General features: G+C 45.0%; 1 protein-coding gene across 3 annotated transcripts in view; it reads right to left on the bottom strand.

Annotated features, from left to right (window-relative positions):
• The window catches only part of LOC137535503 (zinc finger protein 761-like), a 29,473-nt gene extending 12,187 nt beyond the window's left edge, over window positions 1–17,286 (bottom strand). The window contains exons 1-8 of one of the 3 annotated variants that reach the window (XM_068257337.1): window positions 17,207–17,250; window positions 15,285–15,422; window positions 13,988–14,104; window positions 8,872–9,006; window positions 7,190–7,555; window positions 6,968–7,082; window positions 6,079–6,176; window positions 5,254–5,952 (exon numbers count right to left, since the gene is read on the bottom strand). In XM_068257337.1, the coding sequence (XP_068113438.1) occupies window positions 5,254–5,952; window positions 6,079–6,176; window positions 6,968–7,082; window positions 7,190–7,555; window positions 8,872–9,006; window positions 13,988–14,083 (1,509 nt within the window). In that variant the 5' untranslated portion in view covers window positions 14,084–14,104; window positions 15,285–15,422; window positions 17,207–17,250. Of the gene's footprint in view, window positions 1–5,253; window positions 5,953–6,078; window positions 6,177–6,967; window positions 7,083–7,189; window positions 7,556–8,871; window positions 9,007–13,987; window positions 14,105–15,284; window positions 15,423–17,206 lie in introns of all 3 variants that reach the window. The other 2 variants (XM_068257338.1, XM_068257339.1) reach the window with 2 other exon arrangements.

The following is a 17,286-nucleotide window of genomic DNA, read 5'->3' as shown; positions in this document are numbered from 1 at the left end:
GATGTTCATTCTGTTTAACCCTCTTAGTCAGTAGAGTATCACGCTCAGTCCTTAAAGGACACACGAGGTGAAAATATATGAGATAAACAATTGTATCTATCCTCCTTCTCCTAAAATGACTTTTTTTTTTAGATATCCAACTGTTTTATTTTATTTTTAAATCTACTTTTTAAGTTTTTACGGTTTCATTGTCTCTGTTCAATGCACATGCATTGCAGTATGCCACAGCTAAAATCCATGAATTACTGATGCTTTTTATTTCTTTCCTGCTCTCAGAAGCCATTTTCTGCCAGGAAAGTGTTTTATGGCTGCAATTCCTTGTCAGGGAGGGTCTGACTCGGTCCCGACCCAGACAAAAACTGTCACTTATATACCTGATTTTTAACGCTTTCAGGCACAGAAAGAAAAAAAAGGAACACAGCAGTTATTTGTGTGCTAGGCACTGTACATACCCATGTCTATCTCATCATGTCACATGTCACCTCGGGTATCCTTTAAAGCTCTATATAGGGCAGATTTCAGAAGTTTATGTGGGTAACCACGAAGTCATAGTCTTGTTTTCAAGTCACTGGCCTCAACCAGAAATTATTTTAGGTCACTGCAGTTCTTCCTCAATCTCAGGAACTGCCCTATGGGTACTGCCTTTTTTTGTGATTGCAAATGGGCATTATTATAACGTAGTAGCAGATTGCCCGCGGTTGGCTTTTTGTAAGTGGAAGTCCCTCATTTGTCCCTCTCTTTTCTAATTTTCACATCTAGGAATATAATTTCTACTTCATGTGCTTTGTGAGCAAGAAACATGTTGTAGTTGTTCCTGTTCAGGGAGGGGAAATGGGTTATACAGATATTGACTATTTTTAATTGATTGAGGGGGAGGAGGAGGAGGAGATGTGTTCACTTGAGCCTAAACTACCATTGCATACTGATAGGCGCCCTAAGTCTATCTTTCTGCCTTCGATTCAACAAAATATATATGTGGCCATTTTTAACTAATGCCTAATGAGTGAGATTACATCTTGTGCATGCTCAAATTGACTATTTAACTGCTTGTCGACCTCGTCACGCCGATGGGCATGGCGGCAGCCCCAGGACCGCCTAACGCGGATCGGCGTAAATTCCTTGGGGCTCGCAGTGCAGGAGATCGCGCTCTATCTTCTGTTCGGGGGGTGGAGCTCCGCCCCTCCTTCAGTCTCCGAGTGGCCATCGCCGCTCGGGAGACTGTTAGACAGCAAAACTGCCGTCTAATTACATTGTACAGCACTGCGATCTGCAGCAGCACAGTACTGGGGACAGCTGTATGACACAGCTGTCCCCTGGGACACTGGAGAGCGATCAGCTCTCATAGGCAGAAGCCTATGACAGCCGATCGCCCTCTTTGGCTGGCTGTGGGGAGGGGGGGAGGGAAAATATTTAAAGAAACATGTTTTTTTATAATAATAATAATAAAAAAAAATTGTATACACAAAAATTAAACATGGGGGGGGGGGGGGAGCGATCAGACCCCACCAACAGGAATCGCTGTTAGTGGGGAGAAAAGGGGGGGGGGGGAAATCACTCATGTACTGTGTTGTGTGGCCCTGCAGCTTGGCCTTAAAGCTGCAGCGGCCTATTTTACTAAAAAATGACCTGGTCACTAGGGGGGTTTAGCACTGTGGTCCTCAAGTGGTTAAAGGACACCCAAACCGAAATTAAACTAATGAAATAAATGATTATGTCTATCTTCCTTCTCCTAAGAATGACTTTTTAAGATATTCCACTGTTTTATTTTATGTTTATCTACTTTTTAAGTTTTATTGTTTTTGCTCAATGACACATTCATTGAAGTACGCTAGAGCTAAAATCTATGAAGTATTGACCTTATTTATCTCTTTCCTCCTCTCAGAAGCCATTTTCTGCTAGGAAAGTGTTTTATAGTTGGAATTTCTTATCAGTGAGGGCCACACTGTAGTCACTTCTTCTCTGAGGCCTGGTGCACATCGAGCGGTTTTTGTAGCGTTATCTAAACCGCTGCCGCCTGTGAAAACGCTTGGCTAATGTATCTCTATGAGATGGTGCACACCAGCGGTTTGATGTTTTTAGCAAACCGCAAACGTGGCTCCTGCAGCATTTTTTGCGGTTTGCAGAAGCATTTTTGCCTCAATGTAAAGTATAGGAAAAACACAAACCGCTCTGAAAAACGCTAAAAAATCAGAGCGGTTTTCCAGGCGTTTTTGTTACAGAAGCTGTTCAGTAACAGCAGTACTGTAACAATATATGAAATCTGCTACACAAAAACGCTCCAAAAAAATGCTAGGCATGTTTAGAAGCCCTCTCTACACATGCCTAGAATCCCTCTGAAATCTGCTTCAAATACCTCTAGAGTTCTAGAGTTTTGCAGATCTGCTAGAGGTTTTTGGTGTGCAATGGGCCTCAGTCAGGACTGAGTCAGCCACTTACATACCTGATATTTAACTCTTTCAGAGAAAGAAAAAAAGGAACACAGCCTAGTTATTTGTGTACTAGGCACTGTCACTGTACATACACATGTCTATCTCATCATGTCACTTTGGGTATCCTTTAAAGCGGACCCAAACCAAACATTTTGTTAATTCAAACTATTTACTTTCACCATTCTGACACATACACAGATAGACACTCCGTCAGGCCTATGAGCATTTCAGTGCATGCTTTTCACCCTTCTCTTTCCATAACTAGGGTTATACAGGTGGCAGCCATTACTTCTGAGCTTAGTAGAAGGTTTTAGATCATGGGTGTGTTTGTCATCAGCTACCCTCCCTCACAGGGGCGTCGTCTATGTGAAATCTCACACAAGCTGATATCACCTCCCCTGTGACATCATCAGTAGCAGCCTGTGTTTTGTTTTTTCTTATCTCCTCCACCAGTCTGCCGGATTCTGTCCCGGCAATATGAAAGGAAAGGAGGGGTTCCTCCAATAAATGTAAAATATTTTATATTTGTCATCATTCAGCTGAAAGAAGGCCGCTATTTATTATTATAATTTATAAAATACATTTTATTTCTGAAATCTTGTATTTTTTATTTGGGTCCACTTTAAGGCAGGGAACACACTTGACAGTTTTCGTACGCGTTTTCTGCACAGAAAAACTGAGAACTCATGTTAATCAATGTGCTAGTACACACTTACTGTGTTGTTCGCACGCAGAAAAAAACCTGACATTCTGCATGATGACTCTGCACATTTTGGCAGTTTTCTCTATTAATTACATCAGCTGCTGTGAAAAAACACGCATGCGTTTTCCTGCATGGAAACACACTGGGTGTGCAGAAAAAGTATGCAGAAAAACGCGCGCGGAAAACTGAAAGTCAAGTGTGTTCCCTGCCTAAGCCCGACCTGACCACGTACATGACATGGTGACCTTCTGAAGAAGCTCCAGGGGCGGGGCGAAATGCGTCAATGAGGACCACGTGTTATTGGCTTGCCTCACACCCAGGACTGGGATCGGGCTCCACGCCGCGAACAGCGCTACTGATTTGGCCTACTAGCTGCATCTGCTACGACACAGTGCCAGCCTGATACACAGCCGACATCGGGGGCATCCACCTATTGCAAAGACGTGCGATTCATCGATCATGCTGATAAGTAGTGCTGTGATTCAGGCGATTGATGCAAATGTGACTGATCAGCTTAAGCCTGACTGCACATGTTACGCTGTTGAGCCGCTATGGCTGATGATGCGGAATACGGCGCCGGCTTCTGATGCCTGCTGCAAGAGTATTGAACTAGTGGCTGGTATAGCGCTTGTCAAATTTCAACTTCTAGGCATATGAAATGCTATCTAATGGCGGCAGCATCTTGCTAAAGTTATGTCTTGCTGTGCAACTTATATTGATTTTTTCTAGAAATCTATATTCATGCAATGCTATGCAACAAAGTGGAAAAATTAACTACCCATTTAGAGACTGATTGATTTTTGTCTATGCATTTAAAATTGCTTGACATATTTTTGCAGCAGAGTGGGGCTTGGACTGTTATCCAGGCAGACATAGAAGTACTAGCCATCGGGCTATTGCCTGTAGTTTGAGTCTATATCTCATTCTCTATAGTAGAGAGATTTTGCTGGCCCTATTGATCCTTGGCTCTGGGCTGACCCATTTACTGCTATACACAGGCAGCCATAACTTGTGCTTTTAGTGGTCATATTGGTCCTTTTGATTTTTATACTAAACTCTGTGAGTGTTTTTGGTCAAGAGCCTGTTTATCTATACATATTTATATGGGCTATGATACGGCTATTTATGCCGGACTACCTCACATGATTTTCTAGGGGAAGTAGATGTACCAATATGATCGCAGTACTTTGATCTAAAGGGCGTGGCTGTTGTTTATATAAGATGGCCATTCTTGCAACTTTTTATTGATGACCCCGGTATGTGATATTTCTGTAGCTGTGCTCAATAAATTGCGACCCTTTTGTAAATTCTTGGTCGCAGCCAGCTACTTCATACTTCTATCTGTGAGGGTCACCCACCCTGGCATTCTATTGAGATCGCCAGGGCGGCTGCGGGAGGGTTTTTTTTTAATTAAAAATAAAAACTATTTCATGCAGCCAACTGAAAGTTGGCTGCATGAAAGCCCACTAGAGGGCGCTCCGGAGGCGTTCCTCTGATCGCCTCCGGCAAGCATAAGTAACAAGGAAGGCTGCAATGAGCAGCCTTCCTTGTTTGGCTTTCCTCGTCGCCATGGCGACGAGCGGAGTGACGTCATCCGCCGTCCTGACGTCAGCCGCCTCCGATCCAGCCCTTAGCTCTGGCCGGAACTATTTGTTCCGGCTGCGCAGGGCTCGGGCGGCTGGGGGGACCCTCTTTCGCCGCTGCTCGCAGCGGATCGCCGCAATCAGGCAGCACACGCGGCTGGCAAAGTGCCGGCTGCGTGTGCGGCTTTTTATTTCATTAAAATCGGCCCAGCAGGGCCTGAGCGGCACCCTCTGGTGGTAATGGACGAGCTGAGCTCGTCCATACCGCTAAGGTGGGACCATCGTTATATATTTTTATGTTATTGAGCTTGTGAGTGTTTGCAGGGCTGGGAGGGGTTTGTCCAACATACAGCACTTCGGACTTGGTGGTTGTCTTACCATCATTTATGAAATTTATAAAAAGAAGCAATTCTTAATAAATGCAATTTCCATTATTCTGATTGTTTGCAGACTATTCATTTTCTAATACATTGCAGGGTGCAGTATAGACTGGTTAGTGCTTTGTGCTGTCTTTTTTGTCTGTGGTAATACTACGTACCTGATAGCAATATGCATAGTTGTGATCTTTCTGTGAGCAATCCTGGGAATAAATAGGAATGAGACATCTCTGTGTAACTGTCCTCATCATGTCACCCTCCTCCATAGACTGCTGATCACTCTTCACATACGTCTCTTCTTCTTCCTCTTTACTTGTCCTCATCATGTCACCCTCCTCCATAGTCTGCAGATCACTCCTCACATACGTCTCTTCTTCTTCCTCTTTACTTGTCCTCATCATGTCACCCTCCTCCATAGACTGCTGATCACTCCTCACATACGTCTCTTCTTCTTCCTCTTTACTTGTCCTCATCATGTCACCCTCCTCCATAGACTGCTGATCACTCCTCACATACGTCTCTTCTTCTTCCTCTTTACTTGTCCTTATCATGTCACCCTCCTCCATAGACTGCTGATCACTCCTCACATACGTCTCTTCTTCTTCCTCTTTAATTGTCCTCATCATGTCACCCTCCTCCATAGACTGCTGATCACTCCTCACATACGTCTCTTCTTCCTCTTTACTTGTCCTCATCATGTCACCCTCCTCCATAGACTGCTGATCACTCCTCACATACATCTCTTTTTCTTCCTCTTTAATTGTCACCATTTTGACACCCTCCTCCATAGACTGCTGATCACTCCTCACATACGTCTCTCCTTCTGCCTCTTTAGCCATAATATCACTCTGTTTTTCCTCCTAAATCCAAGAAACAGGAACAGGTATAACAGGTATAATCTCTAAAATGTAAACAATAATAATCTAGAACTCCATGGATTATAATCAGTTACTTTGGTGTCTCTGATGACCCCCAGTCCCACCTACCTGATAATGGTGGGGGGTGGTGCGAGCTTCCTGTGGACAATCCAGGGAATAAAGAGGACCTGTACATCTCTCTGGTGGGTTTCTGTTACTGGAGATATCTGTAGGAAACACACACACTGACTGAATACATTGTCTCTATGTGATTATCAGATGATGGGGGATCTAGGTAGACAATCCTGGGAATAAAGAGGACCTGTACATCTCTCTGGTGGGTTTCTGTTACTGGATACATCTGTAGGAAACACACACACTGACTGAATACATTGTCTCTATGTGATTATCAGATGATGGGGGATCTAGGTGGACAATCCTGGGAATAAAGAGGACCTGTACATCTCTCTGGCGGGTTTCTGTTACTGGATACATCTGTAGGAAACACACACACTGACTGAATACATTGTCTCTCTGTGTTTATCAGATGATGGGGGATCTAGGTGGACAATCCCAGTAATAAAGAGGACCTGTACATCTCTCTGGTGGGTTTCTGTTACTGGAGACATCTGTAGGAAACACACACACTGACTGAATACATTGTCTCTATGTGTTTATCAGATGATGGGGGATCTAAGTGGGCAATCCCGAGAATAAAGAGGACCTGTACATCTCTCTGGTGGGTTCATGTTACTGGATACATCTGTAGGAAACACACACACTGACTGAATACATTGTCTCTATGTGATTATCAGATGATGGAGGATCTAGGTGGGCAATCCTGGGAATAAAGAGGACCTGTACATCTCTCTGGTGGGATTCTATTACTGGATACATCTGTAGGAAACACACACACTGACTGAATACATTGTCTCTATGTGTTTATCAGATGATGGAGGATCTAGAAGGACCCCAAGTACTGCTCTCTCTTGTACAAGACATGAAAGTCTCTTCTTACCCGGTAATGTGAGGGGCGGCTGATTCTCCATCATGTCATCCTTGTAGAGGTCCTGGTGTCCAGCCCCTCTGAACTCTTCTTTCACAATGATATTTATATCAGTTATTGTTTGACCCTGACAATAAGAACATAATAATATCAGGGCAGCCCCTCTATAGAGCGTATATAAGCAGTGTGGAGTAATCAGTGACAGCATGGACTGCCCTGATCCTCTATACCTACCTCTTCATCCTTCTGTCCTTGCAGATGCTCCTCCTCATCCTTCTGTCCTTGCAGATGCTCCTCCTCCTTCTGTCCTTGCAGATGCTCCTTCTCCTCCTGTCCTTGCAGATGCTCCTCCTCCCCCTGTCCTTGCAGATGCTCCTCCTCCTCCTGTCCTTGCAGATGCTCCTCCTCCTCCTGTCCTTGCAGATGCTCTTTCTCCTCCTGTCCTTGCAGATGCTCCTCCTCCTCCTGTCCTTGCAGATGTTCTTCCTCCTCCTGTTCTTGCAGATGCTCCTCCTCCTCCTGTCCTTGCAGATGCTCCTCTTCCTTCTCCGGTTGTTGCAGATGCTCCTCCTCCTCCTGTGATTGCAGATGCTCCTCCTCCTGCAATGTAGGAAGTTTGGCATGGTAAGACAGAAGCTGGGTAGTGATATATTGCAGAAAGCAATTCATTATGCAGGATACCCAATTTTACTTGAATTGTCCTGGTTTCAGCCACAGAAACACTTCCTCTATCTATATATTGCTATGCAGCCCCGCCCTCCCAGTGATGTCACAACCTAGGCTATGATATCACTCAGCCTTCTCCTCCCAGTGCACTCTGGGAGATCAGGTGTTGCTTTTGCTCACTTCAGAACACACAGTATACAAACATGTCTCCACCTGTGATAAACATCAGGGAGAGGAAAGACTTTACAACGGGCAAACACTGACTAAATAATCAATAAATGAATATTGTAAAATAAAAGAAATCTTATGCGTTGAGCTGCATTCAGTAACAGCAGTAAACTCCATGTATGGATTCTGCAGATCCCAGGTTCTCAGGCTGCCACAGTCAATACATTATAACAACTCTAAAAACTAAAAAAAAAAAAAACTAAAAAAAAAAACTAAAAAATAAATAAATAAATTATATATATATATATATATATATATATATATATATATATATATATATATATATATATATATATATACACACACACACACACACACACACACACACACACATTATAGGTATTCATAGTTATTTAAAAAGCATCAATGAATGATTGAAAGGAATTTATCCAGAATTATGGAATTCTCCTAATAAATATATACACTGTATTTTTCAGACCATAAGACGCACCTAGGCTTAGAGGACAAAAACCAGAAAAACAAATACTAATCCTGGTGCATCCAGGGTGCAGGAGCATCTCATGGATCGTGTCCCTGTGTCCCACTCTGTCCTTCCTGTGCTCTTCTCTGTACTTCCAATGCTCCCCTGTGTCCACATCACTCACTCTGTCCCGGGAGCAGCAGCGTGTGTGCAGACGGAACTGAGCCAGCCTTCAGAAGACCTGCGGCCAATCAGGCGGGAGCACTGCCAATCATGGACGCTGCTCTTCACTGTTACTTGAGCTGATGGTCTCGAGGGTGGGGCTACGGCTCCATCATTGCGGCCAATCACTGCACTCTCTAAGACTCAGCTAGGACTTGTTCATCTATACTTCTGTGTTCCATTGTTGGTTTATGAACCCTCAGTCTCCACAGGAGGCTTCTACCTCTCCATGGAGGAACACAACATACTCTGCCCACCAGACAGACCTTATCCCAAAACTGCCAGCATCACCTACCTCCCCCATCACTGCCAGCATCACCTACCTCTACCATCACTGCCAGCATCACCCACCTCTCCCATCACTGCCAGCATCACCTACCTCTCCCAGCAGCAGCTCCATGAGCTTACTGGTCACATGGAGAATCTTCTGCTTGTTGTTCCTTTTGGGAACCAGGGAGTGGCGTGACGGAACCACAATGGTCACACAGCTGCCACACGTCACCGGGGGGAAAATCTGTGTTGGAAGACCAACAATAATGTCACATGATTATTGTCCCACAATCCCTCTCACCTCTCCGGTCACCTGTGTGTTTTGTTAATAGAGATAAGAGTGACATCATGTGACCTCCCAGAATCCCCCTCACCTCTCCAGTCACCAGTGTGTTATATTACTAGTGATAAGAGTGATGTCATGTGGCCTCCCAGAATCCCCCTCACCTCTCCAGTCGCCTGTGTGTTATATTACTAGAGATAAGGGTGATGTCATGTGACATCCCGGAATCCCCCTCACCTCTCCAGTCACCTGTGTGTTATATTACTAGAGATAAGGGTGATGTCATGTGACCTCCCAGATTCCCCCTCACCTCTCCGGTCACCTGTGTGTTATATTACTAGAAATAAGAGTGATGTCATGTGACCTCCCAGATTCCCCCTCACCTCTCCAGTCACCTGTGTGTATTATTAACCACTTGAGGACCACAGTCTTTTCGCCCCTTAAGGACCAGAGCCTTTTTCTCCATTCAGACCACTGCAGCTTTCACGGTTTATTGCTCGGTCATACAACCTACCACCTAAATCAATTTTACCTCCTTTTCTTCTCACTAATACAGCTTTCTTTTGGTGCTATTTGATTGATGCTGCGAGTTTTAATTTTTATTATATTCATCACAAAAGACATGAATTTTGTCAAAAAAAATGATTTTTTTTTACTTTCTGTGCTGCCATTTTTCAAATAAAGTAAAATTTCTGTATACATTTTTGCCAAAATTTAATGTGCTACATGTCTTTGATAAAAAAAAATCCATTCAGTGTATATTTATTGGTTTGGGTAAAAGTTATAGCGTTTACAAACTATGGTGCCAAAAGTGAATTTTCCCATTTCGAAGTATCTCTGACTTTTCTGACCACCTGTCATGTTTCATGAGGTGCTAAAATTCCAGGATAGTATAAATACCTCCCAAATGACTCCATTTTGGAAAGAAGACATCCCAAAGTATTCACTGAGAGGCATGGTGAGTTCATAGAAGATTTTATTTTTTGTCACAAGTTAGCGGAAAATTACAGTTTGTGACAAAAAAAAAAAGTTTCCATTTCTGCTAACTTGTGACAAAAAAAATGAAATCTGCCACGGACTCTGCCCCTCTCTGAATACCTTGAAGTGTCTACTTTCCAAAATGGGGTCATTTGTGGGGTGTGTTTACTGTCCTGGCATTTTGGGGGGTGCTAAATTGTAAGCACCCCTGTAAAGCCAAAAGGTGCTCATTGGACTTTGGGCCCCTTAGCGCACCTAGGCTGCAAAAAGGGGTCACACATGTGGTATCGCCGTACTCAGGAGAAATAGTATAATGTGTTTTGGGGTGTATTTTTACACATACCCATGCTGGGTGGGAAAAATATCTCTGTAAATGACAATTTTTTTTTTTAATTTTTTTTTTACACACAATTATGACAATTGACAGAGTTATTTCTCCCACCCAGCATGGGTATGTGTAAAAATACACCCTAAAACACATTATACTACTTCTCCTGAGTACGGCAGTACCACATGTGTGGCACTTTTTTGCACCCTAACTGCGCTAAGGGGCCTAAAGTCCAATGAGTACCTTTAGGATTTCACAGGTCATTTTGCGACATTTGGTTTCAAGACTACTCCTCACGGTTTAGGGCCCCTAAAATGCCAGGGCAGTATAGGAACCCCACAAATGACCCCATTTTAGAAAGAAGACACCCCAAGGTATTCTGTTAGGAGTATGGTGAGTTCATAGAAGTTTTTATTTTTTGTCACAAGTTAGCGGAAATTGATTTGTGTGAAGTGTCATTTTCCGCTAACTAGTGACAAAAAATAAAATCTATGAACTCACCGTACTCCTAACTGAATACCTTGGGGTGTCTTCTTTCTAAAATGGGGTCACTTGTGGGGTTCCTATACTGCCCTGGCATTTTAGGGGCCCTAAACCGTGAGGAGTAGTCTTGAACCCAAATGTCTCAAAATGACCTGTGAAATCTCATTGGACTTTGGGCCCCTTAGCGCAGTTAGGCTGCAAAAAAGTGCCACACGTGGTACTGGCGTGCTCAGAAGAAGTAGTAGAATGTGTTTTGTGGTGTATTTTTACATATATCCATGCTGGGTGGGAGAACCATCTGTGCAAATGACAATTTTGTGATTTTTTTTTTTTTTTTTTTTTTTTTTTTTTTTTTACACACAATTGTCCATTTAGAATCAGAATCAATTTATTTTCGCCAAGTAAGTTTGCACCTACAAGGAATTTGACTTGGCAGTTGCTTAACAAACACAAACAAAAACAATACAAGGACAGACAGTGTGAATATTACAGGTTAAGGACATTATAAGTAAAATGGCAGTAAGCAATGTGAGAATTGTTCATTTACAGTTCTGTGCTGATTACTATCAAGTCCTAGCAGCTCTAACGTGGTTCAGCATTAAGTATGGCTGCCGCTTGAGGAAAAAAGCTGTTCCTGTGTATAGAGGTTTTGGTAGCGATTGACCGGAATCTTACTCCTGAAGGCATGCGCTGGAAGATGGAGTGAGCTGGGTGAGAGGGGTTAGAGGCAATTTTGGTTGCTCTCTTTCTGCACCTGCTAGCGTAAAGATCCTGCAGGGAAGGTAAGCTACAGCCAATTATCCTTTCCGCTGATCGGATGATGCGCTGCAGCCTCCCCTTTTCTAATGCTGAGCAGGAGCTGAACCATACAGTCATAGATGATGTTATGGTGGATTCGATGATTGCAGTGTAGAACTGCACCATTAAATTTTGAGGTAGGCAAAACTTTTTCAGCTGCCGTAGATGGTACATTCTCTGTTGTGCTTTCTTGACAATAGTGGCAGTGTTGTTGTCCCATTTTAAGTCGTTTGAGATCGTGGACCCAAGAAACTTGAATGACTCTACTTGGGTTATTGTGGATCCATTTATGGTTAAGGGGAGATCTCCTAAAGTCTATTATCATCTCCATAGTTTTGAGAGCATTTAGTTCCAAGTTGTTGCTGCTGCACCAGGAGGAAACATTTCTTCCACCCAGCATGGGTATGTGTAAAAATACACCCCAACACACATTATACTACTTCTCCTGAGTACGGCGATACCACATGTGTGACACTTTTTTGCAGCCTAGGTGCGCTAAGGGGCCCAACATCCTATTCACAGGTCATTTTGAGGCATTTGTTCCTCACGGTTTAGGGCCCCTAAAATGCCAGGACAGTATAGGAACCCCACAAGTGACCCCATTTTAGAAAGAGGACACCCCAAGGTAATCCGTTAGGTGTATGGGGAGTTCATAGAAGATTTAATTTTTCGTCACAAGTTAGTGAAAAATGACACTTTGTGAAAAAACAAAAAACAAAAACAAAAATCAATTTCCGCTAACTTTTGACAAAAAATAAAATCTTCTATGAACTCGTCATACACCTAACAGAATACCTTGGGGTGTTTTTTCTAAAATGGAGTCACTTGTGGGGTTCCTATACTGCCCTGGCATTTTTACGGGCTAAGGTCATTCTGAGGGTGTGGGTGGGTGATTGGGTGCCCTAGGGGCAGATAGGGGTCTGATCTGATGGGTAGCAGTGACAGGTGGTGACAGGGGGTGATTGATGGGTAATTAGTGGGTGTTTAGAGGAGAGAACAGATGTAAACAATGCACTTGGGAGGTGATCTGACGTAGGGTCCGCGGGCGATCTGATAGTGTGGGTGGGTGATCAGATTGCCCGCAAGGGGCAGGTTAGGGGCTGATTGATGGGTGGCAGTGACAGGGGGTGATTGACAGGTGATCAGTGGGTTAATACAGGGAAGAACAGATGTAAATAATGCACTGGCGAATTGATAAGGGGGGTCTGAGGGCAATCTGAGCGTGTGGGCGGGTGATTGGGTGCCCACAAGGGGCAGATTAGGGTCTAATCTGATGGGTAACAGTGACAGGTGGTGATATGGTGTGATTGATGGGTAATTGGTGGGTGGTTAGAGGAGAGAACAGATGTAAACAATGCACTTGGGAGGTGATCTAACGTCGGATCTGCGGGCGATCTGATGGTGTGGGTGGGTGATCAGATTGCACGCAAGGGGCAGGTTAGGGGCTGATTGATGGGTGGCAGTGACAGGGGGTGATTGACAGGTGATCAGTGGGTTATTACAGGGGGGATAGAGGCATACAGTACACAGGGGGGGGGGGGGAAATCTGAGGGGTGGGGGGGGGTGATCAGGAGGGAGCAGGGGGCAGTTTAGGGCATAAAAAAAAATAGCGTTGACAGGGAGTGATTGATGAGTGATTAGGTGCAAACAGTGGTCTGGGGGGTGGGTCTGAAGGGTGCTGTGAGCGATCAGAGGGAGGGGGGGGGGGGAAATCAGTGTGCTTGGGTGCAGACTAGGGTGGAGGCAGCCTGTATAATAGGCTTTGTATACATTACAAAGCCTATTATACACTTTGTCAGCGGCGATCGGGCAGCTAGTAACCCGCTGGCATTTCCGAACGGCTGGCGGGTTACAGCGCGAGGGGGGCGGAGCCTGTCGCCAGCGGCTGATCGCGTCACGAATGACGCGGTCGCCGCATAACCACGCCCGCCGCAGCCACCGCATATGGGCGTATTGCGGTCGTTTAGGCCCAGTCCTTGCCGCCGCCCATCGGCTGTGGGTGGTCGGCAAGTGGTTAATAGAGATAAGAGAGATGTCATGTGACCTCCCAGAATCCTCCTCACCTCTCCAGTCACCTGTGTGTATTATTAATAGAGATAAGAGTGATGTCATGTGACCTCCCAGAATCCTCCTCACCTCTCCAGTCACCTGTGTGTTATATTACTAGAGATAAGAGTGATGTCACGTGGCCCCCCAGAATCCCCCTCACCTCTCCGGTCACCTGTGTGTTATAATACTAGAGATAAGAGTGATGTCATGTAACCTCCCAGAATCCTCCTCACCTCTCCGGTCACCTGTGTGTTATATTACTAGAGATAAGAGAGATGACATGTGATCTCCCAGACTCCTCCTCACCTCTCCGGTCAGTAGGTAGATGATCTCCAGGGTGAGGTCTAATATCCTCTCAGTCATGTGACTCCAGTCCTCCGCCATACTCCCTGGGCTGGTCATGTGACCTGTAGACAGTCTCTCCTGTAGGCAGACAGCACAGTGAGAATAACCATGAAGAATATCCTGTGTACAGCTCAGTGATAATGAGAATAACCGTAAGCTGCAGGTTCCGCCCCCCAGCACAGCCCTGTGATGTCTCTGCTGTATTATGGTGGCCATACATCAGAGGACGTGGCTGCCGATCGACCATCTGATTCCATTATTATAATCAGAATCGGATGAAAATCGGTGCTGCTAAGTGCATGCCCGATTGATGATGTGACCAATTCCAGGCTGAAATTGGCTGCATAAAATCAGTCGGACATGCTGCAAGAGGTCGTTGTGGTTCGTCTGGTGCGTGGTGGAAATAGCGCGTGATATCGGGGCGAGCGACGAATGCAACGAGACCCCCAACTCTCTCCCCCCTATTGTGTAATGTATCCCCCCAGTTCCCAGTGCTCTATACAATACCTGCCCGCAGCGGCTACTGGCTCCTGTCCTTCACCCATACACGTCAGTGTTCTCCCCAGGCCCTTTTAGCCGGGTGGTCCACCTGGCTAGTTTTGGTGAGCACCCGGCTGTTATCTGCTCACCTCCTTCTCTGCTGCAAGCAGACTTTTCCAGAGATGCGCCAGCCCTATATTCTCTTGTCTCACCCCACCTGACTACTTTTTCATAACACCCGGCTGGGAAAAATTGCTGGGGAGAACACTGCACGTCCCCCATGTGGCTGGTAGTGTACACATGGGCACATCTGTGACATCACACCTACGCCCACGTTACTTCGGCAACCACATGGGGGGACGTGTATGGACGAAGGACAGCACCGAGAGCCAGCGGCAACCGTGGACAGGTAATGTATAGATATGTATATCAAGAGGTGGCGCTCACGGTGTGTGATGAGGGTAGATATCGTATTAACATATATGCAAGACCGTTGTTTCCAGGATAATATCAATCCCAATTTCCCTGTATATGTATAATATGTATTCCAAACACTCACAGATAGAAATTTGTGGGTTCAATCAAAAAATTCCTATTACAAGCAGATTGTGATTAAAAGTCCATGTACAAGTGACCTAAAATTGTATTATACCTAAAAGAACAGTCTAAAAAGTAATAAAAGTTTTCTCCAAAACAACTGTTGCAGGAACATAAGATGCCGTCTCTCCTATGCGACCAAGCAGGCAGCCTCCACCAACACCCTTTGTGTGCCACTCACCTCTGTCCTAGACCAACCAATGGTCTATATGCGCCTTGGGACCGTTCCCGGGTCGTCCCCCACCTCTCCAGCAATGAGTTTCTTCACAAACCACCAATCAGGCGTTTCTTCATACAGTAGCTGCCTTCTTAATCATACCTCAGTGAAACAAAACCCCACAATACTGCTAAAATCTATTTATTTGTAAAAAGCAATTGCACTCACATGTGTTGCCATAAAATCAGCGCATAGAGTCATTTATATACACAGGCTCTCCCCCGTTTGGTGGCCAGGCTGGCAGGCTCCTGATGCGGAAGCGGGATCTAATACGCTAGGGTGAGCAGAGGCGAGGAGAGGCACGTGTGGTATCCCGGCGTTCTCCGTGCGCGCGGCGGAGCAAAAGCGGGGCACATCCAGAGGAGCCTGTGACCGGCTGTCTCCAAGGCAGCGTCCTGTGCACTGTCTCCTGCTGTGTCTCCCCCAGGCCCCAACTTGTATCACGTCTGTAGTTTTTCCCCTTCACACGGCAGGAACTTAGTGGAGCTGGACTCTTGCACAGGACAGAAGGAAACCAGAGAAATGCACCCTGTATGTATTTAGAGAGAAGTGCCTGTGTAATCTGATCTCTTCCAGTGTCACATGACTGCCATTTCAGATAGGGCAGAGAAGATCATTTGAAAAGCACTGAATGTTAACGTCTGCTTCCAAGAAAGCAGGAAGTAGACACAGTGCAGATTTATTGCAGGGTTTGTATCAGCTGTAACAAAGAAATGTTTTTCTTTAAAGGACAACTGAAGTGAGAGGGATATGGAAGGTGCCATATTTATTTACTTATAAGCAATACCAGTTGTCTGACTGTCCTGCTGGTCCTCTGCCTCTAATATGTTTAGCCATAGCCCCTGAACAAGCATGCAGCAGATCAGATTTTTCTAACATTATTGTCAGACCTGGCAAGATTAGCTGCATGCTGTTTCTGGTGTTATTTAGACACTACTGCAGCCAAATAGATCAGCAGGGCTGCCGAGGAAGTGGTATTGTTTAAGAAGAATTAAATATGGCAGCCTCCATATTCTAACTTACTACAGTTGTCCTTTCACGCCATTGTGTATCTTTTAGAGCAGAGAGGAAGTTCTGTGTTCAGGCCTGCTTAAAAAGGGACCTACGCACCTCTGAAACAATCTCTCCCTGATGCTCGGTACACACAATGCAATTTTCTGACAGATTTACTGTCAGATCGATTATTCCCAACATATCCGATCTGATTTTCAATAGAAGTGAACAGAAAATCGGAAATCAGATCAGACGTGTTGGAAATTGTCAATCTGACAGTAAATCTGTCAGAAAATTGCATTGTGTGTACTTAGCAGCAGGTACATTGGCTTGCCTCCTCATCCTCCTTTCATTCTGTAAGCAGAGTTGCAGCACTGGCCGTGCATCACCCCCTTGCACCCCACCCGGCTACTTTCATGCCACCCGGGTGGAAAACATTTCTGGGGAGAACACCGAGCGCTGCGCTAGACCGCAGAGCTGTACACTAGTTTTGCTTTTCTTTTAAAATAACAGCCTGCTAGCTCCAACCGCGGCTTGAAGGCTGTTCTCTGTCCCCCACTGCCAGCAGTGCAGGGGACGCACTCCCAGCAAATCTCACGAAGAGCAAGATAACCCCAACTGGCGTTAGGCGTTCCCCAGAGAGCCACGCTCCCTCCGCCAATCAGCGTTAGGCGGTCAGGAGCTGGTTAAACACATTTTCTGTAAAAAAAAAAAAGACGTATATGTGTTTAGATCTGTACATCAGTCCTGAAATAGGGACACATGAGGAGGAAAGAGAGGGATTTTCTTACCATAGTGGGACTGTCCCTCTACAGGGGATAGCTGGCAGCTATGCATGTAATAAAATATAACAGTGATTACATCTACATATCATTTAATCACAAATTTATTACCTACTGCTCCTCTTCTGCCAACTTCATCAATATCTCCCGTCGGCTTCCTCCCAACTCATTTATGGCTGCTCACTTCCTTT

This window comes from Hyperolius riggenbachi, chromosome 10, assembly GCF_040937935.1.
Source record: "Hyperolius riggenbachi isolate aHypRig1 chromosome 10, aHypRig1.pri, whole genome shotgun sequence".
NCBI lineage: Eukaryota > Metazoa > Chordata > Amphibia > Anura > Hyperoliidae > Hyperolius > Hyperolius riggenbachi.
This window is presented reverse-complemented; position numbering and strand designations above follow the sequence as displayed.